At 38.5% G+C, this 26,427-nt stretch overlaps 3 protein-coding genes across 4 annotated transcripts in view; 1 reads left to right on the top strand and 2 right to left on the bottom strand.

Annotated features, from left to right (window-relative positions):
* Nucleotides 1–580, bottom strand: part of mgarpa (mitochondria localized glutamic acid rich protein a) — a 31,303-nt gene extending 30,723 nt beyond the window's left edge. For both annotated transcript variants that reach the window (XM_041797147.1, XM_041797148.1), the window contains exon 1: nucleotides 419–580. In XM_041797147.1, coding sequence (XP_041653081.1) covers nucleotides 419–494 — 76 coding nt within the window. In that variant the 5' untranslated portion in view covers nucleotides 495–580. The remainder of the gene's footprint in view (nucleotides 1–418) is intronic.
* A 2,431-nt stretch (nucleotides 581–3,011) lies between these two features.
* ndufc1 (NADH:ubiquinone oxidoreductase subunit C1) lies at nucleotides 3,012–6,192 on the bottom strand. Its single transcript, XM_041797988.1, has 4 exons — nucleotides 6,075–6,192; nucleotides 4,759–4,862; nucleotides 3,214–3,285; nucleotides 3,012–3,112 (listed from the first exon to the last, which is right to left on the bottom strand). Exons 1-3 carry the CDS (start codon nucleotides 6,118–6,120, stop codon nucleotides 3,226–3,228), a joined length of 210 nt encoding a protein of 69 aa, XP_041653922.1. The 5' UTR covers nucleotides 6,121–6,192; the 3' UTR covers nucleotides 3,012–3,112; nucleotides 3,214–3,225.
* Nucleotides 6,193–7,686: 1,494 nt separating this feature from the next.
* LOC121516723 (N-alpha-acetyltransferase 15, NatA auxiliary subunit-like) lies at nucleotides 7,687–25,374 on the top strand. The gene is made up of 20 exons (XM_041798124.1): nucleotides 7,687–7,868; nucleotides 9,599–9,683; nucleotides 10,158–10,262; nucleotides 11,131–11,288; nucleotides 12,582–12,716; nucleotides 12,897–13,050; nucleotides 13,291–13,410; nucleotides 15,270–15,365; nucleotides 15,548–15,654; nucleotides 15,965–16,037; nucleotides 16,163–16,332; nucleotides 17,126–17,278; nucleotides 17,873–18,001; nucleotides 18,676–18,889; nucleotides 19,113–19,306; nucleotides 19,406–19,514; nucleotides 19,602–19,700; nucleotides 19,973–20,116; nucleotides 24,177–24,274; nucleotides 24,690–25,374. The coding sequence occupies exons 1-20, from the start codon at nucleotides 7,815–7,817 to the stop codon at nucleotides 24,897–24,899; spliced, it is 2,607 nt and encodes an 868-aa protein (XP_041654058.1). The 5' UTR covers nucleotides 7,687–7,814; the 3' UTR covers nucleotides 24,900–25,374.
* The last annotated feature ends 1,053 nt before the right edge of the window (nucleotides 25,375–26,427 follow it).

Here is a 26,427-nt window from a genome sequence, read left to right as displayed (position 1 = left end):
CCAGATTAATACCCTAACCGAGGAAACACTAATGTTGGATAAGCGACATGATGAAATAGCCCAGCCAGGCTCATAAATGAGCACAATTATCTCCACGAGGAGAATCTCGAACCTCAAGTCTAAGAAATGACCCCTTCTTAAAACCCAAGAACCCAAGAGCATCACAAAATCTTCCTTTAAGCCGGGTTGACCTTCACATCACAGGGCAGCCATGACCAGCCTCCTGCGTGTGGATGCAGCTATGCAGACTCTCTCACACGAGGACACTGTGTACTTTTTCACCAATCACATCGTGATCACAGTACGCCACAGATGGAGCACACATAACCTCACATTCTCGCACACAGACCGCGTGGAAAGGAGATAAATTCAGTTTTTGTTCTGTTTTAATGCTCTCTGGCTGGCTGATGAAACTCACCATCCCGGGGCAACCTGTAGGCTGCTCTCCGTGCCAAAGGCCCACACCTCTGCCAGGCCGCTCTGCAGGAAAACATCGCTGCTCTCCGAGGGCTACAACAGGAATGCCGTGCGTTCAGCAAACGCTGGATGAATGGCTGGCCCGGACTGATCAGTGAAACGTGCAGGGAGGCGGAGGACGGACCCGCCTCTCTCGTTGCGCAATATATGCAGTGCGGTGACGTTTGTATGGAGAGTGATTAGTGCCACGACAGTAGCTATGGGTAGAAGACATGTATGAGGATTAGTTAACCAATGCAGTGTGAGAGTTCTGCTTTAACTTTAAGTGTATAGTCCGCTCTAAACCCAGTGTGTTAATTAGTTTGTTTCACTTACGGTGCCTTTAAACCTGACTTATTTGGTTTGGTAAACATTTTTAGTAAAGGTTTTGCCAAAATAGTTTTTGCTGTCGTGAAAGCTGTCAAACTCAATGCAGGCTGATGGCTTCACTTCCAAATGTGTTTAAGGTAAAAATGGTGTGCCTCAGGGTTCAGTCTTGCTGCTGCTGTTATTTAGGCTACACTTGCAGATTACACTGTCATATACTGCTACACTCATACACAGCATCAGGCTCTTTAATTTACAAGAAGCCTTGTATATTGCAAAGGACATTCTACTCATATTAAAATTGGTTTTGAATCCAAAAACAATCAAACTCATGATATTTTCAAACTTAAGGAAGTAGTCAACACTTTCACATATTTTCAGCTGTACACTTGAGTATCTGACTGAACTATGATAAAACACATTCAGTGCTGCTGTTTTTTCTGACATTTGAACCAAACTGCATTTAATGTCTTTTAATTAGCCCAAACGGACATCTTCCTTGAAAAATCTTTACTGAAAAGGCAGGGCTCATGTGACGTAGAAACCTACCACCGGAAGGTATCAAAGAAATCAAATAAATTCTCTAAAATTTCTGTGGAATATCTTAGATATTTTCAAAGTATCTCATCAAGAGTGCAACTTTTTTTTTTATATATATTCCCCATATGTTTCTATGAAACTTTATCATATAGCCTGGCCATTCTATCAGAAAGTTCCCCCAAAATTCCTTGTAAAACACAAAAAATTTAATTCCTGAAAATGTATCAATACATGTCTAAAATTCCATGAAAATGACAGAGAAACCCTCCAAACATCTAAGCAAAAACTTCCTCCAAAATTCATTGTAAATACCAGAAATTTATTACTGAAATGTAAACATTCATCCCTCAAAATTCCATGAAAATGACAGAAAATTACTTCAAACATTCACACAATTATCTCTAAAGTTCATTTAAATGTCTGAAACTAAATTCTACAAACTGATAAATATATTCCTCAAAATTCCATGAAAATGATGGAAAGTTTCCCCAGTCTTCAAACAAATTTCATGAAATTTTCTTTCAATTTCACAAGTCCCCCCAATGTAACACATATTTAAATATTTCCATGAAATACTTAGAAATTCATTGAAAAGAAAAAAACACATAAACATTTACCAGATTAATGCCACTGCTGAATGTCTTTGCGTTGGCACTGATCACTCCTCATACATCATGGTGACTTTCATCCTTTCAGCTTTTTGACTGTGAAGCACTAAAGGTCATAGACAGCAAACTGATAGACCATACTGCTGTTGGTTTTTAACAACTTGTTTAAAGCACTTTCACTAATATTTTCTTGAGTCCGCACGCCATGATATTCCTGATATATTAATATTTTATATTTTCACATAGACTGCTACTTCTCTATTTTTGCTGACCCTGTACATAGGCCTATTCTGTGGAAAGAATATCAAAAAACCATGCTTTTAACAAAATCAGGGCCTCTGTTTGGCCCGGAAGTTTCTTGGGTTTGATTAGAATTATAGGCCGTTGTTACTTAAAAGGGGAGCGCATTTATGTATTCTTTAAAAGACTTTTAGCAACAATGTATTACATTTCCACTTTAAAATAGGAGTTTCAAAGTTAAACAGTACAATAACGTTCAACAAGGTTTTCCACAGAGTGCCACATACTGTTGCCTGCTTTCAGAACTATGTAACTTTGGCAGCAGTTTGCCCATCTTGGCACTGTCTGATAAAATAGTTAAGGCTAAGGGATGGTAGAGGCTGGAGATGGATGAAGCTAAGAAGAGAAAAAATAGTGACTGAGCAGAGACTAAAATTAAAAATGTATTAAATAAATATTAAATTCACAAGAATTTCAGCCTTTGTTGAACCTTGAAATTACTTTGAATAGTAGAATAGAAGCCAGCTGCATACGTTAAAAATGATGAACTCTGTTAGGTTAGAAATCTTTGCTGAAATTCATCTCGAGAGGATGCGTCACATTTCTCGTTTCATCACTATCTAGCTGTTCCCTTGACGTTACACCTTGAATTTAAATACAAGAATAGCCAAAAATAATAAGATTTAATCCTATATTTCTTTTTTTCCGTTATGGCTGAATTTATTTCTTCTAAGACAAAAAAGCAAACTTTCAGAACAGATTGCTCTACTTGTAGTTTTTTCTGTTCCTTTAACACAGCTATGATGAAATGATGTATACAAAAGTACTGTGACTCGGATATATTTCACATGATAAATCTTTATTTTACACAGAACAGTGAGGAGTTGGGGGAATGGGAATAGCAAGAACAGCTGCATCCATTTACCAGAACTGGCGGCCTCCTAAACAGGACAATAAAATACAGAGCATTACATTTTATTTATTCAGTGATTTTATATCTACAAAAATGTCAAAGCATAATGATACAGAAAGACTCAAATACCAGTATGGTGGATCATTCCAGGCCATTCCTCACTTTGTACTCATGAACGTCTGTGCTGTGCTGCTTAAAGAGCTGCAATGAAACAAAGATACAACTAAGGATTTATCTGTTTATATCAGGATGCTTTGCAGAATCTTAATGGGTTTTATTGCCACAAGGAATTAAAATTAAATCATGTATTATAGTCAGCAAAAGAAACCAAACTGCAATGTTGGACCTTTTTTTTAAAAACAAAATAACCACAGTAATAAATCAAAAGCAAACAGCATGAACTACTCTTTTATTTTGAAAGTACCACACCAATTTCCATTTAAAAATCGATCCTTTTAAGATGATTTTGTCATTCAAAGAATAAATCTCTTATTTTTTTTAAACTTGGTGTCCCCTATTATGTTCCACTGAATTTCACTCAAAATGAATCAGTCATTGGCAAAATAACATGAGTTGCTCAATGCTGCCCTCTCCTGGGTGTAAGGATGTAAGACTCATTATTGCAAATTGGACTAAGGGATAAAACTGCTGTGAACCCTTCTGTGTGATCAGAAAAATATTCCTGTTACACAGCTTCACAAGTATTGACAGGTTAAACATAACAGAAAGGGTGTGATCATTGTAAGTATATTGGTCTGTATCTCAAGTACAACCCCTTTTCAGAGAAGTTGGAACACTGTGTGAAATGTAAAAAAAGGTGATTATCTACAAAAAAAAATGGAACCCTAAATTTTTAAAAGTGTCAAAAAGACAATAAAAGTGTTGAAAAGGCGGCATTTAATCATTTTTGGAAATATATGAGCCAATTTTGAATTCGATGCCAGCAACGTGTCTCAAAAAAGATGGAACAGTGATAACAAAAGACGGAAAAATTGTCATGATGAACAAAATGTGTCAGTATCATACACTTTACCCATAAAAAATATTGTCAGCAATAATTGAAACACATGAATTTATTTAGTTTTTTACATAAAATATATCATGACTTCAGCAATCAACAAAAAACATCAGACAAATCTTGGTATTCAATGTCTTGACTTGACTGCTAAGCACTAAATTGTAACTCTATGTCTTTATTTTCTTTTAGTATTGAGGCTGGGTTTTCTCCAGTAGGTAAGCCAGGTAACTTTCTGACACCAGTAGGGCTCTGCCCACAAAACACTTCATAACCGTGTCCAAACAGAAAAGAAGATACATGGTGCAACACTGAGTAAGAATAATACTTAACATAAAATTTTTCAAAGAATCTGGGGATTCAACTGTCTACAGTACATACATCATTTTCTTCTGTTTATCTGGGGGCCAGGTGGCGGTGGCAGCAGGCTAAGTGAGTCAACCCAAACAGCCCCTCTCTATAGTACATGGTGTTATCAATAGATTTAGGGACTCAGAAGAATTTTTGTATGCAGGGCACAAGGCACTTTATGAGTGTGATCTTCTGTTGCATTTAACACGGTGTCTAACAAAAAGATTTTTTTTTTTTTTTTTTTTTTTTAAACAGGGTTGTAATAGCAATACACTCATAGTAGTTAGTGAAATTATATGGTTATTTACCAGGCCCCAGAGGAAAACACCAGATCCAAAGGCAAGACCCACTCGCAGCCAGTTTGGGTTAGTAAGGTCCGGCTTGGAGCTTGTGAATGCAGACCTCGATCCAACTGGAAAAAGGACAAAAAAAAAGGTGAAAAACCACACTGTTTTCAGTGTCTATTCTACATACGGCCTCTCTCCCACATGTCTCATCCCAAATCTCATCCCCATTTCCTACTCAATCCAAGTGAATTATCAGTATCAGCAAATAAGAAAAATTCTAACAATATTTACAACCAGTATTTGGTCATAAAGTCTGCCTTTATCTGGTGTAAATATTGGCTGTACAAACAAATAACTTCGTGGAATTTTAGGCTGGACTAACAGACTCAGGCCAGCTGAAGTCATTTCTTTATTCGTCATCATTCCTTTCACTTTTCAGAATGTTTAAAGGACTGAACTTTGTCAATTTGTTCATCCTCAAACTTCAAGTTGTAAGTCTGAATTAAATTCAAATATCAGTATCGGTTAAAATCAATATGAGAATGACTGAATATCAGATATTGGCCAAAATCAAAGTGCATCTCTAACTAACAGTACATCTAATTTTGGTCTGCAATCAGTGACTCTTTTTAATGTGCAGACTGGGAATCAAAGTAACTAAGTTAACCATATCAGGTGTGCAGGAAGTCATATTTGTTGACACCATATTAAAGACGGTATATATGGGTATCCTTTGATTTTTACTAGTAATGTTCCGTTACTCTGAATTCTGGTATCATGACAACTCAACTGCACCTGACTTTATCCAAAATACTGTATTCAATTTAAAGTATTGTGTAGTTCAAGACCATACAGCTGGTTTATATTAGCCTTGAATCTACTGTATTTTTGAGTTGAAGGAAGACTTTGGAGGTAACTGTACGCATTTCAGCTATTTTACACATGCTAAAATAAGAACTGGCTTTAATAAGACTAAAATAATTGCATTACTCCCCCATTACATGTTTAATTCTAATCAGACAGATATACATGTACTGCTATGTGATTATTTCGGCATAAAGACTCCACGTGCAATTCTAATGACAAATTAAACAAATAAATCTGCATACAACATGACTGTATATTAAGAATGATTGGAGAAAATCGACACAGCAACATTGTCAGAGCTTAATGGTTGAAAAACGTCTAATGACAACAAGCTAAAAGTAGCCTATGCTAAGCTAAGGTCAGACCGCTAAATAAACACGCAGTCCAAATTGTAGACAGTCTGATTTAAAAAAAAAAACAAGTTATAAAAATCGTTACACTGATCAAATAAAATTTTGTCATTAACTTACCCCTGCTGACCTGAACAGCTCTAGAAAATAACCGATTGAAAGTCATGTTAGCTAAGAACCAGCTCCCTGCATCCGATGACGATCCTGCCACTCCGCGTTCGATAAAACTTACTGGAAGAACGAGGTAGATGATCCCAGCACCATCGATACGTCGCTTCCAGCTTCTTGGGACACTCCCAAGACCTAATGTGTTTAAACAAGAATCCTTTTTAAAAATTCAAACATGTCTTAACTCTTGGTTTTACTTTTTGAAGTGATTTCAATTATATTTTTTAGCATTTTTGGCTATTCCATTTTCGAAAGTGACTTAATTTAGTATGTTTTTTTATGTTAAACCAGCGGAGTATTTGTTCTAACTTTTTGCTCTTGTACTTCAACTTTTTTCTTGAGTTATTGCATCTTTATTCTTAAACAGGTCGATTCTCGTAAAAAAATGATATAGCTTAACTCCCTGAATATTATGACTCTTGGGCCATTCCAGAATTGGAGGACACTTTAGCCACCAAAACTTCTGAAAAATCAGTTGTTCGGTAAAGATCTCACATTATCTACTAAATACTGGCGATAAACCATTAAATAGCTTGTATGGTATAATTCAGGCATCAAAGACACATTTTGATTGGATTTTACATTTGTTGTATGCTGAGCTTGGTGCAACCCTGTTACCAAAACTCAGGCACCTGAACTATAGGTATCTAAAATTTAAACAATAAAAAGAAAAAAACTTAAACAAAATACTTTGAAGTTGTATGTTTTATTCTGATAACATGAGTGGTTGAGTTGGTTAGTGTAAATTTGTGTACATTTCCATACCACCCCCCAAAATTTTAAATAATCGATGCCAAAAATGGTACAACATAAGAGTTGTTGTGCAAAATTAATCTCTCCTGAACCAAAATGTAAAGATTGCTGGGAAGAATGTTTGTAAACGTTATCTTATGTACTGATCAGTACTTAAGAAATGTCCTACTCTTGTAAAATTCTGAAATATCCTTCTTGTCCCCATAAAAGTACGACTTAAATCTCTCAGTTATACTTTATTTTCGTATATATTCTCATAATCGCACATCCTTATTCACACACAGTTGTGATTTTTTTTAAAGATATAATATCCTTTGATAATAATATAAGGGCTTTATCCTTGTCATCTACCAACATTTTTCGGCATAAAATTGCTACTTTTGTCTATTAAAATTAAGTCTATATTCTCTTACGACCTTTCTGTTGAAATCAGTTGACTTGATTCCACCAAATTATAGCTTTTCCATAAAACTGCAGCTTTATTTATTTATATATTTATTTATTTGTCTATATGTAACGTTCCATTTACCTCGGAACCTATAGATGCAGACTAACATAACCAATTCGTTATCTATAGCTCTGTTTTCTTTTTCTTTTGTGAGGGCTTAATGTTTGGTGTGACGCAAACTGTGTCAGCTGCGTTTGCAGGGAAACAGGCTAATACAGTACTTTAAAATATTTATTTAATATAATGGAGTCGTCACTTGAACATAACCAGTCGGATCAAATAGTTCCGATAATTCCCACACCCCGTGAACGCAGGGTCAGCGAGCAGCCTGACCCGGAGGAGAAGCGCAGCGGCCATTTTCCTCGGAAGGGGGCCTCGGCTTTAACACGTGAGGGAGAGAGAAGCCTGAAGAGACTTTAACAGCCAGGATCTCTGACTCCAAGAGGATATCATTCATGTGTAAACCGGCAGAGGCATAGGAAGCCAGCACAATGCCCACAATCACTCTACCACCGAAGGAGAATGCTCTCTTCAAGAGAATATTGGTAGGCTAAATGCCTCAGATAACGTTAGCATGCAGCTAATGCTAGTTTACAGAGTAGCCGTTAGTTGTAGCAGTCAGAGCAAGTAGCTAGGGAGTTTGTCGAGCTATAGCGAAAAGATTCAGCACTTTAAACGCTGTGTAATTACCACGTCTCTGGAATTTACGACCGAAAGTCATTAAGGAAACAGCATTGTTGGCTGCCAACCAATAGTAAAGTGTATTAATTCAGCATTGGCGTTGTAACGCAAGCAAAGTATATCAATGACAAAGCTGCCTGACACATGACAGCCATACACAACTCACTGTAGGCGGATTATTCACCAGGATTTATAGTGCATAGCTTGTGTTTATAAAGTTATTTAGTGTAACTGCCGAAAAAAAGTTTTCCAACATTTGGATTAAGGTTGTCAAATTCTTCGAAAGTTGTTGCAAGAACCCCTTTATTATAACAATACTATCACTGTCAGTTTAATGATAGTTAAATAAACTGCTGTACTTAATTTAGCCCAAATTGTGGTGTTACATTTGCCGTTTACGAAGAAAGTAAACCAACAGAAGAATAAATACACAGTAAATACGCTTTCAGAATATAATGAAAAATGTATAAAATAGCATACAGATATTGAGTTTAATTGTTTTTAAAGTTAAGACATGATAAAAACCCATTCAGAATTAAACGTTTCAGGCAGGGCTGTCAAAAGTTTTGAATTTTCAATCACAGTTGATCTTAGAATTTCGGTAGTTAACTGCAATTAATCACAACTTTTTTAATGCATTATGAATTTCAAGTATTTTGCCTTTCAAACCGTTCTTCTATCATTTTTTGCAATCACTACTGTCTTATACAAAGGATAATTGACTTCCTGTTTGGATACAGATACCTACTTATAGAGGTAGATTTACACATTGACTTAACTGTGGAAAAAGGAACTTGCTATGGATTGAAAATGAAATTAGAGAATGTAAAAAGATCCAGATGACTTCTGACTTGTCCACTGAGCTACCTGTGAGTTTTTAAAGTGAAATGAGACATTAAGGAGCAGTGGTGTATTTATTTTACATATGGCTACAGGGAGACGCTAATGTTTCCTCAACCAAAGTGTGTTTAAAGGGACAAAAAAAAAGCATGTGATTAATTGCAATTAAAAGATATGAGTGCACTTATTGTGGACCTTAACCACAATTAACTTGAATACTCTTGACAGCCCTAGTTCCAAGTCTTTTCAATGTAAGATGTAAAGCTGAATATTAACATACTTTGCTCAAAGGCAGAGGTGTAAATGTTCAAAACAGTGATAATAAATATTAATAACAATATTAATTACATAGAGAAAAAGGCTGTTAATTTGCAAATGAGGTGATTAGGTACATTAATGATTGCAAGTACTAAAAAGTACCAAAACTTGAAAAAACTATACGTTCTTGTATGATAGGTTTGAATATATAAGGAGCAGTGCCAATTAGGGCTGAGTGATGTGGGATAATAATTGTGATCTGTTTTTTTTAAATGTATCTGTGTGTTTACATCTTAATATACCACAAAGGCCATTTTAGGTCTGTGTGATTCTTTGCACTCTATCACAGCAGAAATGTCGAGTCATTTCAGGCGCTGCTTTTGCAATAGTGTCCTTTTCTTGCACTTTAACCAGACTCTGTGAGGGTTAGGGAAGGAAAGCAAGCAGTTGGTCCACCAGATGCCTGATCTAAAGTTTGCTTTGTCTTTTGTTGCAGAGATGTTACGAGCACAAGCAGTACAGAAACGGTCTGAAGTTCTGCAAACAGATCCTGGGCAACCCAAAGTTTGCGGAGCATGGAGGTAAGACACAGAGACCCTCACACAAAACAAGCAGGATGCTGAGAAACACTGTGCACTTTCAGCTTTCAGTGAAGAATTTTCTTCTTTTAACATAAGGGTTTAGGTATAAAAACAAAACATATGATTACAACAACTTTTCTGTTTGATAAAGTGTTTCCCCTACCGCCACTAAAATGTGACACCCCATGACCCCGCCACATAAAAGGCACAAAATATTTTTGATATGGAATTTTAGCCATTTCTTTAAAAAAGTATGATATCAACACAACATTTGTCTACTCGCTGCCTTTTAATATTGTAACTGACAAGCATGCTGGGTTTACTGTACAAAAATATATGCTGTTGATGGTGATGACTGATTGCCTAGGACTTAACAGGCACTATTCTTATGTCCATCTGTTAATGTGAATTATCAGTGGGATTTCTTACAGCTCTAAGTGTCTCACACCTCAACTCTCCCCATTTGTGTTCCAGAGACGCTGGCGATGAAGGGTTTAACCCTCAACTGTCTGGGTAAGAAGGAGGAGGCCTACGAGCTGGTGAGAAGAGGCCTGCGCAATGACCTCAAAAGCCATGTCTGTATCCTTCTTAAGAGTAAATCCCAGTCACATCTGTTGTAAAACTGATGTAATGTGGCTTCATTTTCACACTGTTTTTTTACTGTCATTTTATTTAGTCAAATTCTACGCAGCAGTGATTTTAGTTTTTGTGAAATCATAATTTTCTCTAAGTTTGTGATTACGGCAATCTGTTGGTCAACTGCTGCTGACACGCCTGTTTTTATATGAACATGCTAATGGGAACTAGGGATAAGTTCAAGCAAAGCTCTGTTTCAAAATTACGAAGAATTCTTGGATTAAATTCTGAACTGCCACTCCTTACACTTTCTCGCTTCATATATAAATAAACACAAAGCCTCTTTCACCTAAAATAGCCTTTAAAACCGAGACTGTGATGGAGCACAGAGAGAGGATTTGCACTGATGTGCACACTTTTCAGAGATGAGAACAAAATGAAGTGATAGGAAAAAACACAGACTAAACAAAACCATGCAATTAACATACAAACCCACATTATTAACCATTTATATACTTAATGTGCTGCAGTATGAACCATGATGTATGCATTAATTTCATGTAAGTTTTATAAAATCTCTCCTCTTATTTTGTGAATTAATGCTGGTTAGCAAAAATCAGTCGGATGTGCTTTAGCTGCCCACAGGCTGTAGTACTGCATTGCAACCAGGTGTCAGTTAAAAATAATAAGAAAAAATTAAGAAGTGATGAAAAATTATTTGAAATTTTTATAAAATAATGACTGTTAATTGAAAAATTTTCCCATCCTCAGTAGAAACCTGAATAAACCCAAGATCCTCTGGTATTTGTAGTACAGGCTTCTGGTGAGCTCCTATCATCATGTGTGTTTCCTGAACAACTGGTTCTCCCAGGCTGGCACGTGTATGGTCTGCTACAGCGCTCAGACAAAAAGTACGACGAGGCTATTAAGTGTTACCGCAATGCCCTGAAATGGGACAAGGACAACCTGCAGATCCTGAGAGACCTCTCCCTGCTGCAGATCCAGATGAGGGACCTGGAGGGATATAGGGTAAGGGGCTTTTTCAAAGCATTGTCTGGGGATGAGATGCAGGACGAGAGTGGATGGAGGATGCTGAGGTCAGCAGATTCATGACACCACAACTTTAGACTTCAGTATCAATTAGGACTTCCCAGTACACTCCAGTTTTATCATTATTTGATATTGAGGCAGATGTAATTTGTTCAGATTGCATAAAAATTAGTGTTATGTTGGATGTATATGTAAAATGTAATACTATTTAAAAGAAAACACAATATATCCCCTTGCTTATAGTTTTGCAATGTATCTTATCAGCACCACTGTATCAGGGTATGTATTGTATCGCTATGTTCTAGCCAATACACAGCCCTAGTTATTACATCAGGAGCACTTGCAATACGCAAATTTCCAAGTCTGAATTTATCACAACAAACTTATTGTTTTAGGCATGCATGCAATGGTTTCTTGCTCAGTGTGAGTATATAACACCCCATTGGATGCAGGCATGTGCATCACAGCCATGTTCTTAACTATCTTTTTTGCAGCCAGATGAAGATCAAGATTGCTCTGCAATACCTTCCAAATAAGCAGTGTTACTTCGTCTGAAAAAAAGGATTTTTAATCAGGAGAAAGTTGCAGATAGCTATTACTAAAGCGATGGGGGATTCTATAGTGGTTGATCAAATTTTATATGCTGTGCTGAACAGGAACTAGCTTCTGTTCAAAATCTTTTCTTTTTTTTCCATTTTTAATGGATATAAAAATGCAAAATGTTACCAAATAAAGAGCTTTTTGGAAGCCAAAGGACTGGCTCTTATTTTCTTATTACTGAGCTGAGCCAAATAATCCAGATCTCTAATAAAAAGTGGACTTATTTTGCTTTCAGCAAGGCTGGACAGTTTTAAATAAGCCACACATTTTGTCCTTCCTGGCAGGCTACCACAGATCACTTTTTTTAAACGGTAACTAAACCCTCTGACTACTTTATTCAGATGAAATCTTAGATATATATTTATTCAGTGGTACTGTTGATCAGCAAGGGTCAAATTCTTGATACTTCAGCCTAATAATTTAAATTCAACATTTTGTGTTGAAAATTATCCAATATTTCATGCCCAGAACTTTTTTTGCCGTAGTATCAAAAGAAGTGCCAATTTCATGTGATGTGTTTCTAATTTTTAATCATTTTTAAAAGATGTCCTACTTTATCTTTGCTTTAATATGTCAATCAGTCCAGCTGTATGTTTAAGCAAGGGTTGCAAAAAAAAAGGATATTGTTGTTTATATCTGTGTGTTTTGAGCCGTGGTTCTCTTCTTCTCCAGGAAACACGGTACCAGCTGCTGCAGCTGCGTCCGGCTCAGCGAGCCTCCTGGATTGGGTACGCTGTTGCCTATCACCTGCTGGAGGACTTTGAGATGGCGGCCAAGATCGTCGAGGAGTTCCGCAAAACACAGCAAGTAGGTAAAAATAAACAAAAAATGCTCATTAGAGCTATAAGGGTTGATTTAGAATCATAATTATATCCACTCTGGCATAACTAAACTCTGCATCGTTTCAATAACATTGCTCTAGGATGGATGTTTATGGGAGGTATAAACAAGGTCACTGATCCCTCTCTCTTCTGTGTGTTTGTGCAGACGTCTCCAGACAAGGTGGACTATGAGTATAGTGAGCTGCTGCTGTATCAGAACCAGGTCCTGAGAGAGGCAGGTCTGCACAAGGAGGCCCTTGATCACCTCAATAACTATGAGAAACAGATCTGTGACAAACTGGCTGTGGAGGAAACCAGAGGTTGGTTGAAAAGATGAGTGACATGATTATGCTGAACAGACTGGATTAAAAATGTCATGTTTAGCAGATGTCTAACAGCATTAAAATATTGATAATGTTTTTATGAGAAAGTGAATCCGTACACATAAGGTAGAAGCATATACAATAACAAAAGAATTTAAGGATTACCAAGTAGGCTTACGGCCATCGTACAGCCTTTTTATGGGCTAACTGCTTATGTGCGTGCATGTTTGTGTGCAGGAGAGCTGCTGCTGAAACTGGAAAGGCCTGAAGAGGCTTATGAAGTCTACAGGAGACTCCAGGAGAGGAACCCTGAGAACTGGGCCTACTACCAAGGCCTGGAAAAAGCCTTAAAGCCAGGTAAACACTGCCCCCTGAAAAGCATCGTTATGCCTTTGATCTTTTGCACTTACCAAATAAAGTCAGTGGTCCATTGTCTAAATTTCACAAAACATTTGGATCCATTCCAGTATTGTTGGAGACTCTTCATTCAGTAAAAAAGCACTCCCAAAATCAAATATTTCCACTGAATTATTATGAATAATCCAGTGATAGGGGTCATCCGATATTGTTTTTCAGGGTTGATTACAATTATTAGCAGCTCGTCAGACCAATAACTGATATTTAGAACTAAAATGTTTTTATTACGATAAGGAAAATGTAATATAATGTGACAAAAATAAACTTACATGGTGAAAAAATAACACCAGGATGACAGTTTTGCACTAGCTCTGTCAACAAGACAAGCAGCACACAGCAACACAGCAGCATCTGGGAAATGGGAAGTGATGCAGTACACCCAAACCAAGTCATGCTGATTTGCTTTTCCATCACCAGTTTGGCCCTGCTCTCGAACAGGACCAAAGCAAGCCAGCCTTGCCTTCAAGCGTGCCACCCTGTCATCAAAGCAGTTGGGTGACGTCAAAGGATGCGATTTGCAGAGAGGGATTTCCCCTCTTCTGCTTCTGATATCCCGCCTTCTGGTTAAAGATTTTCAGCCCACGGGGAGACACGTTTTATCCCTGCCCCTGCTTGGACTGACAGTAGTGGTCTAATGGCAGCCGGTACTGCAGCCCGATAGTTGTGTATGGCTTGAGTTCTCACACTGACGAGAAAAATTTAGGACTGACCAGGCACAGAAGATTACAATTTTTTCTGTACCTACTAATAACAAAAGTATAACCCTTACCCCTTCTTATTGACAAATAAATTCTAAAATTTTGAAAAATAAAATGCTGGAGATGTTTAAAATATTTAGCCCATGACAGTCAGTCTTTCATTTATTAAGTGTTAAGTAAAGCCTGTTTTAAAGCATGTTGTTATTGCAAAAAACTATGGTAATGTTCATTTTCTGCTATCTAGAGACCCATAAATCAACTATCAGAAGACTGTTTCTTAACTTCTATGCATGAAAATTTTCTCTTTTTGATGATAAGCCTGAATTATTGTTCATTTATTGATCGCAGAGAGAGACAGAGAGAATGGGAGGGGAGCGGCACGCAGCGCTGTCAGTCTACAGTTTGATTTTTGCTTTAAAACGATGTGAAGTCAATCAGGTCAGACAGTGCAGAAATCACACTGTAGATGAGATCGAGGAGGGCTCAAAATGCTGTGTCATCAGCTCTAGACGTGCCCTCAAACGGATGGCTTAGTTGTAATGGAAAAGCAAATCCCCTGCTGCGCTGGGCTGCTGTGCCGAGTCAAACCAAGTTGAGCCGAGCCGCCCCTTGTAATGGAAAAGCCCCAAAGGACACCCAGGCTTCAGTGTTGATTGGCCAGGACTTGTGTGACATCCAGCCAATCGGATAGTGTTGTGGGTGGGACATTGGTGAGACTGGATGGTGAAAATAAAGCCAGAGGGGGACCACACACCTTCCAGCAGAGCCTAAATAGCGCCTTTTCTAATTGATCAATTTTATCTGTGATTTGTAGACTAAAATGCTGATACAATTATCGGCCAGGATAATTGGAAAAACCTCTAATAATGGGATTCTGCTTTCTGTTTAGCCCTGTAAACATAAGGAATTTTCTTCTTTATCCTTTGGAAGTTGTGATCACTAACTCCTAATCCTCAGTGTTTACTTCCTCTCATACTTAGATACTCCAACAAACTGTGTTCAAATCTGTTGTGTAATCAAACACTAGGCACGAGGGGAATGCAATAATTGCTGTGGAGATGTTATGGTCATAACACTGTGTGTAAATGTGTATTTGTCCAGGAAGTATAGATGAGCATCATAAGATCTACGAAGACTCTTGGCTGAAGTTTCCTAAAGGCCTAGTTCCCAGAAGACTGCCTCTTAATTTTCTCACAGGTAAACATGGCACAGCATTACACACATCATTTTTAACAGTAGCAGGGGTTTCCCTTGCTCGATGTGACTTTTAGTCCATATCACCCAGCCCTATTCTGAGTCATAATTGTGGTTACTCTGTGCTATACTTCAGTACAAACCTCACGTTGCACTGTACTTTTACTGTGTGTTGTGTTGGCCAGGGGAGAAGTTTCGTGAATGTTTAGACAGCTACCTGAGGATGAACTTTAGTAAAGGTTGTCCGCCTGTCTTCACCACCCTCAAATCCCTTTACACCGACAAAGAGAAGGTAAGGCAGGCTCCTATTTAATGTTTGAGCTTCATTTACAGAAAGAGCTGACATATTTTTCCCTCCTTACACTTACCTAGACTCCCAAAATTTTAGATCAAACAATTCAGATTCCCAACAGTCTTAGAAATGTGACAAATGCTACACAAATGCACTAAGATGCTATCATTGTTGGACTGCCTGCTCCTGCATCAAAGGCTGCATCACTGATATTTAAGAAGGAGGTTTAGGACTACTTTAGTTATCATGTTGAAAGACATCTCAATTTTTGTTATTAACAATAACATTGGACTTTTTTGTTGTCATGCAGGTTGCAATCATTGAAGAATTAGTAGTTGGCTTTGAAACATGTCTAAGAAGCTGTCGAATGTTTAGTGAAAATGGTGAGTTTTTCTCCTTCATCCACCTTCTTTTAGTTGTTTAATTTTGACATACTTATGACTCCAAAACATCAAATCACATGTAGACAGCAGATTTCTGGAGCTGATTGTGTAAAATGTGTATGCAGATGATGGGAAGGAGGAGCCCCCCACCACCCTGTTGTGGGTGCAGTATTTCCTGGCGCAGCACTTTGACTTCATAGACCAGCACAGCCTCGCTCTGGAGTACATCAACACGGCTATCGAGAGCACGCCCACACTCATCGAGCTCTTCGTTGTCAAGGCTAAGATCTACAAGGTGTAGTGTTAAGTCTGGAAGAATAAGTGGACTCAGAAAGTCTCATTTCGTCTCACTTAGGATGTTTTGGCATGTTCTGTAGTCAAACCAAACCATCATTATCCAAACCATTAGTTATGGCATGCTGGCTTTTAAGGGTCTAATTTGGTTAAACCAATTTATGCCAAAGGTTGCTTAAAAATACCCTCTTAAACCTAAGTAACATTTGAAAACACCATCCAATAAACCAGAGGGTTTTCTCACAAAACTGCGTAAAATGTCAAGATTTAATAAAATTGACCTCGGTAGCAGATAGAGACATGAAATAAAACACATTTGAAAGCTTAGAGCTTTCTTTGAAATAATTGCCTATGCCTTAAAGTGTAACTTTTTTTAATCATCAGTCAGTCAAATCATCAATGAATAAAAACAAAATCATCAGCATCCAATGATTTCTTCGCTGAGCACTTATCCTTTTATTAGGGCACATGTATTGGTTGTTTTTTCAAATTATGTAAATATGTTAGAAATTGCGCCCATAATTTTGTTAATGCTTTGTGGGACTTAAAGGTGTATCCGTGAACAGGCACACAAGGTTACGCATGTTGCCAGTTACGGACAGTTTTTAACTAAAAAGAAACCCTTTAGTTCTGTTTTCTCTTAACATAAAAAAAAAAAAAAACTTGAAGTAACTTCATATTGTAGAATATTTTAATGATTCAAGTGATGGTATTATCTGCTTCACTTTATTTTGTCACTTGTCAAAGAATCTTCTCTTACACTTTTAATCATTCTCCTTCTCTGTGCCCTGCAGCATGCAGGGAACATTAAGGAGGCAGCACGGTGGATGGACGAGGCTCAGGCCCTCGACACTGCCGACCGCTTCATCAACTCAAAGTGTGCCAAGTACATGCTGAAGGCTGGCCTCATCAAAGAAGCAGAGGAGATGTGCTCTAAGTTCACACGGGTAAGAGACAGGTGCTCCTTTACCACTAGAAAACTTTTTAAGAATAATTTATCTAACTTTTAATACAAGGTTAAATAATTGTGTTTGTTGAAATAATAATGGGCCAAAAGTGAGAAGGGGTTAGGAGTATACAGGTTTCGCTTCTGCCAACTCCTTTTTCTTTCACTGTTACTTTTGGTTATAACTGAGCTGGTACAAACAATCTGGATCTCTTAAAACAACCACAATTCTCATCAATTCCCCTGAGGCTGGATGATAATAAATAAAGCCATGTTTTAGTTTGGATAGAACAGGTGAAGTAGGTTGAGGGCCAGTCTTTAATGCATGCCAATGTGCGTTGTCTACACAGCCAATCTGATCTGGAGATTAAACCATTTCTGACCACCTCTGTCTGCAGTCTGAGATATCCGTTATCAGTAGCTGCGCATTACTGTGTCCATAAAAAGCATTAAGGATTACAGCATGGTACCTTAATATCTGAATACGACATAAATCCCTATTAATGCAAGGTTATACAGGGTATTTATCAGCTGTTACTGTTTGACTGTGTTGATTGATTGTTGACTGTGTTGATCTGTGTTTGTGGGTTTTCAGGAGGGGACATCTGCAGTAGAGAACCTGAATGAGATGCAGTGCATGTGGTTCCAGACAGAGTGTGCCTTGGCTTACAAATCCATGAACAAGCTGGGAGAAGCCCTTAAGAAGTGCCACGAGATCGAGAGGGTGAGTTTCTTAAACTCATACCCCATTTTCTAACCCCTACCCTCTGCTATCAACTCTTTACACTGTGAAGAGGCGACCCTACTTTCATTTCACATATTTCAATGTGTGTTTGATATTAAGGTAAATTCTAGAGTTACTAGTGAAAATGTAGTGTTGAAGATGCACTTTTAATGACTGTAATTTGGCTGAGGTCAAAACGAGATATACTGTCCAGCAATCAAAACTTTTGGAGTGCTGTTTCCATTGAAAAGACTCTTGAATTAAAGACAAGTAGTGACCTGAGGAGGTGGGCATGCAGCACACTAGAAGGATTACAAACACCTCATGGTGAAACAGATGGTACGAAAAGAGTTATACAGAAACTGCATGTTGTGGCCTTGGGTGAACTCAATAGAAGTCATCACAGAGGAAGACTAAACCTTTAGAGTAAGTACAGTATATCGATACTTCTTCTGTTCCAGATATTAAGGTAAATACAAAGGAAGGCTGTGGTGGACCATTTCTACTAAAGTCTTGCATTGTCAAATCAGATAATGTCATGTGGGACAGAGTCCAGGATAAATTTCCCTAAGGGGGACATCAAAGTCTATCTTATCTTATCATACTGATCAGTATGGAAAGTCATTCTAAATTTCATTTATTTGTTTATCCTTTCTCCTCCCCCTTTCCCTCAGCATTTTGTGGAGATCACAGACGACCAGTTTGACTTCCACACGTACTGTATGCGGAAGATGACGTTGCGATCCTATGTGGACCTATTGAAGCTGGAGGACATCCTGCGGCAGCATCCGTTCTATTTCAAAGCTGCTCGAACCGCCATCCAAATCTACCTGACCCTCCACGACAAACCTCTGACAGATGACAGCAAGGAGAGCCAGGCTGACACTGGTCAGTCTGTGTGTGTAAATGTTTTTTGTTTTTCCAGCAGAGGGCACTCTGTCTCCATAGTCTACAATCCTCTCAGCAAAGCCTGTAGCACATATAGCAGAGCATCACAGCTGAGCAGAGAAGTTAAACTAATCAGTGGTGAATAACCAAGGAAAATCAGTGAATTAATTCCCCTCTTTTCCATCAGGCCCTAATACTGGTTACTTTTTTTCTCTCTGTGTAGAAAATCTGACAGATAAAGAGCTAAAGAAACTGCGCAACAAACAGCGGCGAGCCCAGAAGAAGGCGCAGCTTGAGGAGGAGAAGAAGAATGCAGAGAAGGAGAAACAGCTGAAGAACCAGAAAAAGAAAAAGGAGGATGATGATGAGGAGATAGGAGGGCCGAAGGAAGAGCTAATACCAGACAAACTGGCCAAGGTGGGCTTAGTATAACCTAATCTGAAGATGCTACCTGTTCATGATAACCTCTTTAAAGCTTGTTTAGCAGAACAATTAAAGTGTAAGCTTCTTTCACAGCCGGAGAATCCTCTGGAGGAGGCTGTGAAGTTTCTGATCCCACTGAAGAACCTGGTACGGAACAAGATTGAGACACACCTCCTGGCCTTCGAGATCTACTTCAGGAAAGGTCAGAGGGACTCCTCCAGCCTGTTTGAAACCACATTTCCCTCACTTTTTTTACTCATCAGCTGTCTGTTTTTCCTCATTCCTCCAGAGAAGTACCTGCTGATGTTGCAGTCGATAAAAAGAGCCGTGGCCATCGAGCCGTCCCACCCGTGGCTGCACCAGTGTTTAGTGCGCTTCTTCAAAGGAGGTGAGTGCAAACCGCACTGAGCTGGTGCGGAACATGTTGAATAATCAGATCAAGGGTTGTAACAATGCAATTACAGTTGCAATCACAATTATTCAACCCCTACTGTAAATCAGGTGAGGAAGTCTGGATAAGTTATTATAAGTTGTATTTTCAGTTGGGTTTGGGGAAACCACTTTTCAAGCTCTTGGAGCTTTTTCAGTTACTATTGTTTGATTTGTTCATTGCATAAAGCAGATATGTTAAATGTTTCTTTTGTGTTTGTGTGTGTACAGTGAGTGAAAGCACAGACTTGGCGGAAGCGGTGAGGACTGTTTTGAAGCAGGAGATCTCAAGACTGTTTGGGGAAAGTAACCCAGAGAGCTTCAACAAGAACTACCTGAGCCAACACTCCAGCTCCATCCCACACCGACTGGCTGGTATGATGCACACACACACACACACACACAGACACACACCTAACATTATTCTGATTCTGGGCGAAATACATCCAATACTTCTGAAAATGCAGGTATAGGTATTAGCAGGTACAGCTGTTTATGCACTGATCAGTGTTCATTTCAACGACTAAAACTATGACTGAAAGTGATCGTCAACAGCCTTTTTTCCATGAGAAAGACTCCACTAAGACTAGCCAAAACTAAGTTTTTGATTACTAGAACTGATTAAAAGTGAACTTAGTTTTCATCAAGATGACTTAAACTAAATTAAGATGTAATTTAGTTTTTGTCAGACATTCAGAATCCAGGTTATCGCTCCACTGTGGGTAAATCCATCAAAACGCAATGCATCTGTAGCTATTCTGCCTCTCAGCTGTAGAAAGCAGAGTGCAGAACACACTACCGTGATTTGGTACCAGATCCAGGCAAGAGAATAAATGCCTGGACTAAAAGTAAAGACTAATATGCAAGGACTTTTTATTAACTAAATCTAGACCAAAATGATTTCGAGTTTTCGTCGACTAAAGCTAGACCAAAACTATAAAGGTTAGAAATTACTGAAATGTGACTAAAATGAAAAGGCATTTAATCTAAAGACTATGACTGAGACTATACGATCCAATACAGTTTTAATTTAAACCCTTCCAGACTGGCGTTGTTGTATATGACGAGAGCTGATGCTGGTTATTAGAAGTAATAGAACTTTTGAATCATAAATCATAGCCTCTTACTTTTTTCCCCTTTTCAAGCTAACCCTTGCTGCATTCCAGTGACCCTATCCATGATGCTTCTCTAGTGAGCCTCGAGACTCAGGTTACCTTTCAGGGGCTTTTAAGATTAAATCCAAATCAGTATTGAATGCCTTTTTATGTATTTTTAATTCCGTCTTTGATCATTAATCATTGCTAGCTTGAATGCTAACGGCCATACTGTATCGGTACATGGTATCAGCTGATACCCAACACGCTGATATCGCAACAAATATCCAAACAAAGGTCACACAGTGGCAAAACATATGATTGCCGGACAGTGAAAGTACAATGTAAGCGCTGACCATGAGGCCTAATGACCGTTCACTTTCATCCAAAATCTGATCCATTCATCATAGAGTCAGAATGGACATTTGTGCACAGTTTGAAGGAAATCTGTGAAAGCGTTCTTGAGTTATCACATTTAAAAGAATAGCCCAGATGGATATATGGATGGACACCCAAAAACTACAAACACCTGGTTCGATGCATTCTTTTTTTTTTTTTTTTTTTTTTTTTTTATATTTATTTTTGGGCTTTTGTGCCTTTATTAGATAGAGGAGGACAGTGGATAGAATCAGAAACAGGGTCAAGAGTGGGGGAGAGACATGCGGTAAAGGGCCCCAGGCCGGATTCGAATCTGGGCCGCCCGCGCACATGGGGAGCGCCCTCAACCACTAGGCCACCTGCTCCCTGTTAGATGCATTAATGTGAACAGGAATCAGACCTCCTGAAAAAATTACAATGTAAAATAACAATATAAGCTCACATTATAGAATTATTAATCAACATAAGTTGATCCTAATTTTAGCTCATGAACATACACCAAATCACAATATAATACGGTAATACAGTGTCCCCGGCTATTTAAAAATAGCCACAGTATTGCTTGAAATGCCATCATGAAGAAGGTGTTGTGTTATGTGAGCATGTTTAAAATAAAAACCTTTAGAGTGTGTCTGTTTCTAGCAGCAGCTCCATTACCTGTGTTCGAAGATGTTAAAAAAGTGATGACAGAACTCCTGTTAATGATGTTTGGCTTTTTGTCAAACAACACACCTGCCAAAAAAAACAAAGGCTCACTACTCAGACGTGCATGATGGCATGGCATCATGCTGTTTACCTCTGAACTCAAACTGTAAAACGGTACTGCTGGTTGTTATGTGATTATGTAACCCCTTTTTATGGGACATGTTGATGAAGTTCATAAATACTTGCGAGTTGTTTAGGGTGCCATAGTAGTCTGTAACCTTTTATGAACTTCCTACAGGAGTCAACTCAAAGCTGGATGGAGCTCACTACTGATCAAATTCAAAAATATTTACCACTCTGGTTTAACAGCACATGGAACGTTATTTCACATGATTAGACTGTGTCAGATAACAGTTTATGATGTTTGAAATTACCTCTGAGCCAGAGAGAGGAAAAGAGACAAAACTTCGATTCTCTTGTCCTGATGTAACTTTTGTTTACCAGAGAAATTTAAAACAATGCTGCAACTTTGAACTTGATGAAAAGCATTTTGTAAAAGGGTTGAATGAAACACACTGGCAGGCACTTATTCCAGTCTGCTTCTTGTATAATTTGATCTGTATCCACCACCAACAGAGTGCACCAACTGGTCGTATGCCTGGGTGTGACATTTTGTTTGACTCAGAGTCTGAAGTTATTTATTTTTTAAAAATATTTATTTTTGGGCCTTTTCGTGCCTTTATTAGATAAAGGAGGACTGTGGATGGACACGGAAACAGGGAAGAGAGTGGGGAGAGACATGCGGTAAAGAGCCATAGGCTGGATTCAAACCCAGGCCGCCCACATACATGGTGTACGCTTAAAGGGATACTTCAACATTTTGGCAGATTCGTTCATTGCCATAATCCCTGTAGTCTTAGTAATAGGTTTGTTACCTTTAGCTGTCGGTGCAAGCTGTTTTTAGATCAGCCGCTGCAGAGTTCGGACCTGCTGTGCCAACTCAATGTAAGCAGATGGTATTCCGGCTTTCCCTCATCAAACTCACCAAATACACAATCCAACAACTCCAAACGCTCTCGTGGACAAGTTGTGACCTGCACATTCACCACGCTATGAAATAATCGTGGAACATTACGAGACGGAGATGTTTTAAAGCTAAATGCAAAGCCGGAACGACACTCCAGGCATGGCTGCTGCACTCTGTCACTCCACCCAGTGGTTTAAACAAGAAATTGTTCAGATTATTTGCTTCATGGTCGTAATGTTACACAATTATACGTTATTATTTCATAGCGTGGTGAATGTGCAGGTCACAACTTGTCCACAAGAGCGTTTTGAATTTGTTGGATTGAGTATTTGATGAGTTTGATGAGGGAAAGCCTTACTACTGCTTACATTGAGTTGGCACAGCAGGTCCGAACTCGGCAGCGGCTGATCTAAAAACAGCTTGCATAGACAACTAAAGGTAACGAACCTATTACAAAGACTATTGGAATTATGGCAATGGACGAATTTGCCAAAATGTTGAAGTATCCCTTTAAACCACTCGACCAAAATGTGTGCCCTTAGAGTCTGAAGTTATGACTACCTTAAAGATTCACCCTGTGCACCTGCTAGACTTAAGCTCCATTTGTGTGAAGCCTGGGTTTCAATTTTATGCCTAGGATGCAGCAAGAGTAAGTTTAAAAAAGTCAGACTTATCCAGTGTAATGTAAATGGAAAATGCAGTCGTGTTTATAAAATGTAAGAGTAACACAGGATGGCAGGGCAGCTGTTTTGCATATTTATCAATCATTTTCATGAAGATGAGAGAGACAGTGTCATTTGTGATTAAATCTGCAAGTTTACTCAGCTGAAGGAAAATCTTTGTTTTAGCAGACAATCTTTGTTTGAAAAACAGAATAATATCCCCTAAATACTAGGGATATTACAGTTTGGCTCATCTGTACTAAAGGCAAATAAAGTCCAAATTTAAAGGTCTAGTTCTAGGATTCTCTCATTTATTACTTTTAATCTGACTGCAATGTGGCTTCAAGTTTGACCCTTATAGTGTGAGCACCAAGTGTGATAGTTGTGGTGTATTAAACATGGAAAAAAAAGTGCAAAATAAAAGGCAACTCAGAAAAGAAGAGTGTAATATCTCCTGAGAATGGCAAATTAATACATTGTAATGATAGAAATTAAACACATGTATTTTAGAGCCTTATAAAGGCATCATATTTATGATCTATAAAGATGATAAATAAAAATCTCACTCCTCTGCTACTGCACCCATAGTCAACATTTCTTCTTTGCGTGTGTTGCTCTTGTTTCTGCAGCTGCTAAGATGATGGTCTACCTGCAGCCTTCTTCTGAGAAAATGGCCTGTGAGATCGCTACAGCGCTGGACGAGTCGCTGTCTGGGAAGAATATCCAGGTGAGTCTTGATTTACAGAAAACCATCAGTTCTAGATGCTTAGACTCGAGTTTGTGCCAAAGTTATAATGACCTTGAGCTCTACATTAGTTAATGGTTTTATTTGTTTGGAAGATGTTTCTTCAATTTCAGTTTTGTGGATTTTTAAAAATCTGGTTTGTTTAGATTTTTATTTTTGAAGATACTTAGTTTATGTCTCTGTTTGAGTGGTAATAGTGTTAGTTGTTAATGATAAATGATTAGAGATACTGACATGTGATACCCCTGCTGCCATCAGGTGTTGTAAAAGACCCACAGCTTAAATGTCTTCCCAAATTTCCCAGTTCATGGATGATATATACTGTCTAGACAAAATAATGAAGGTATTTTCTCTTTCATTTCTTTACCTTGGTGTCTGTTGTGTTTGTGTCCTGCAGATCTGTACTGAGGTGCTGGAGGTGCTGCGTAACGGGCAGCTTGGCGAGGACCAGCAGAAGGCGGCTGAGGCCTATCGAGCCAACTGCCATAAGCTCTTCCCATACAGCCTGGCATTCATGCCCCCTGGTTACCACGACAACAGCACCACAATCAGTGCCAACGGTGACCTGTCGGCAGGAGAGCACGACGACATGTCGAATGAGATGTGAGCTCTGACGGGAGGAGGATGACGAGGAGGGGGTGTGAACACGCTGCCAGACGCCTTAGTCCGCAAACACACCCAGTTGTCCCTCCTCTTCTTCCCCCTCCTCCCCCAAACCCAGGGCTAAGGCTGCTTTGAGACCCCCACACCCCCCATTGCACTGATCTGGATGGACTGAGCGCCACAGGACGGACAGGAAAGGGAGCTGGCACATGCAGGAAGACAAACTTTTTAAAACGACAATAAAAGCTCTGTCCGCAGATGTTTTGTCACTGAAAACAAAACCAGAGAAATACAGTATGAGGAAACAGAAAGGATTCTGGGAATGCGGACATCGGCTGGCTAAGGTGGCTTCTGTGAACACAGTCAAGGTTTTCTAAGACTCCTGTGTTTTCTTGAAGGTACATCAGCTTCTCACGTTTTTAAAAGTAATTTATATATTACAAACTGACAAATGGATTAATAAAAACATTGTTTGCTAAACCAAAGCGTACCATTGTGATGGTGATGTTGGGTGGGGGTGGGTGTGTCCGCGCTTCAGTCAACGTGCTTCTCTTCATCGACCACTGAGGAGCTCTGAGTAAAATCAGGTGAGAGGAAAAATATTTTCTCATGATTTACTGGAATTTTCTTCACAAGATACCAAAGAGGGAAATTATAGCAATAATGCAGCTCTTCCCAAACTTCAGTTTGCTGCAGCCCAAGGTTAATTTACCACAAGACTTCAACATTTACCTTTTATTTGTCTTAATTTTATTTCACAAACAGTAAATTTTGATGTGAATGCTCAACCGTCAGATACATTAACATTTGTGAAAATCTTTGTGGGCTTAGAAAGTTTAATTAATGAGCCACAGCTGTTTATTTAATTTTAATCAGGCATCCAAAAAGACACTAAAATTTTCATTTCTGAAAGTTTATTTTGTGGTCCAGCAAACTCTTCCCAAGTATCATTATCGTTTCTGAAGACACTGATTGATTCTTAAAACCTGAATGTGAGCAGCATGATTGAATCTTTATTGGATTGACAACAGTCACCAGTTTAGCTGTTACACCGGTTTTATAAATCTGACAAATGAAAAAAAAGGTGATTTGCATCAAAGCTGTTGGCTCTAATTTGCTAATATGAAACATAAACTAGTATATCATTCTCATTAAAAAAATACTTTTTTCAGGGATTTTAGTCATTGTAAATATTTCTCGCAGACCAACTTCAGTGCCACTGAGGCTCACCAGCGGGCCCTGGCCCACACTTAGGGCAGGATACCTCTATAGGGTACACCGGAGAGCTCAGGCTTTTATAAAACTGTATGGGATGTAGATGACAAACATGGAGACACTTGAGATGGTTATAATGTTAATTCACATTATATTAGCATCAATAATAAATATTAAAGTGCAGATTGAGTGTTCATGCTCTGATGTAACATTATTAGTTAGATCAGTGACCGCGTTAACTGGTGAATTTCACCTGGCCACATTCATTACAAAAGACAAGAATCCTAATAAGTAACCCTGTTTAGTTTTTTGTAATT

Source organism: Cheilinus undulatus, linkage group 10 (assembly GCF_018320785.1).
Source record: "Cheilinus undulatus linkage group 10, ASM1832078v1, whole genome shotgun sequence".
NCBI lineage: Eukaryota > Metazoa > Chordata > Actinopteri > Labriformes > Labridae > Cheilinus > Cheilinus undulatus.
This window is presented reverse-complemented; position numbering and strand designations above follow the sequence as displayed.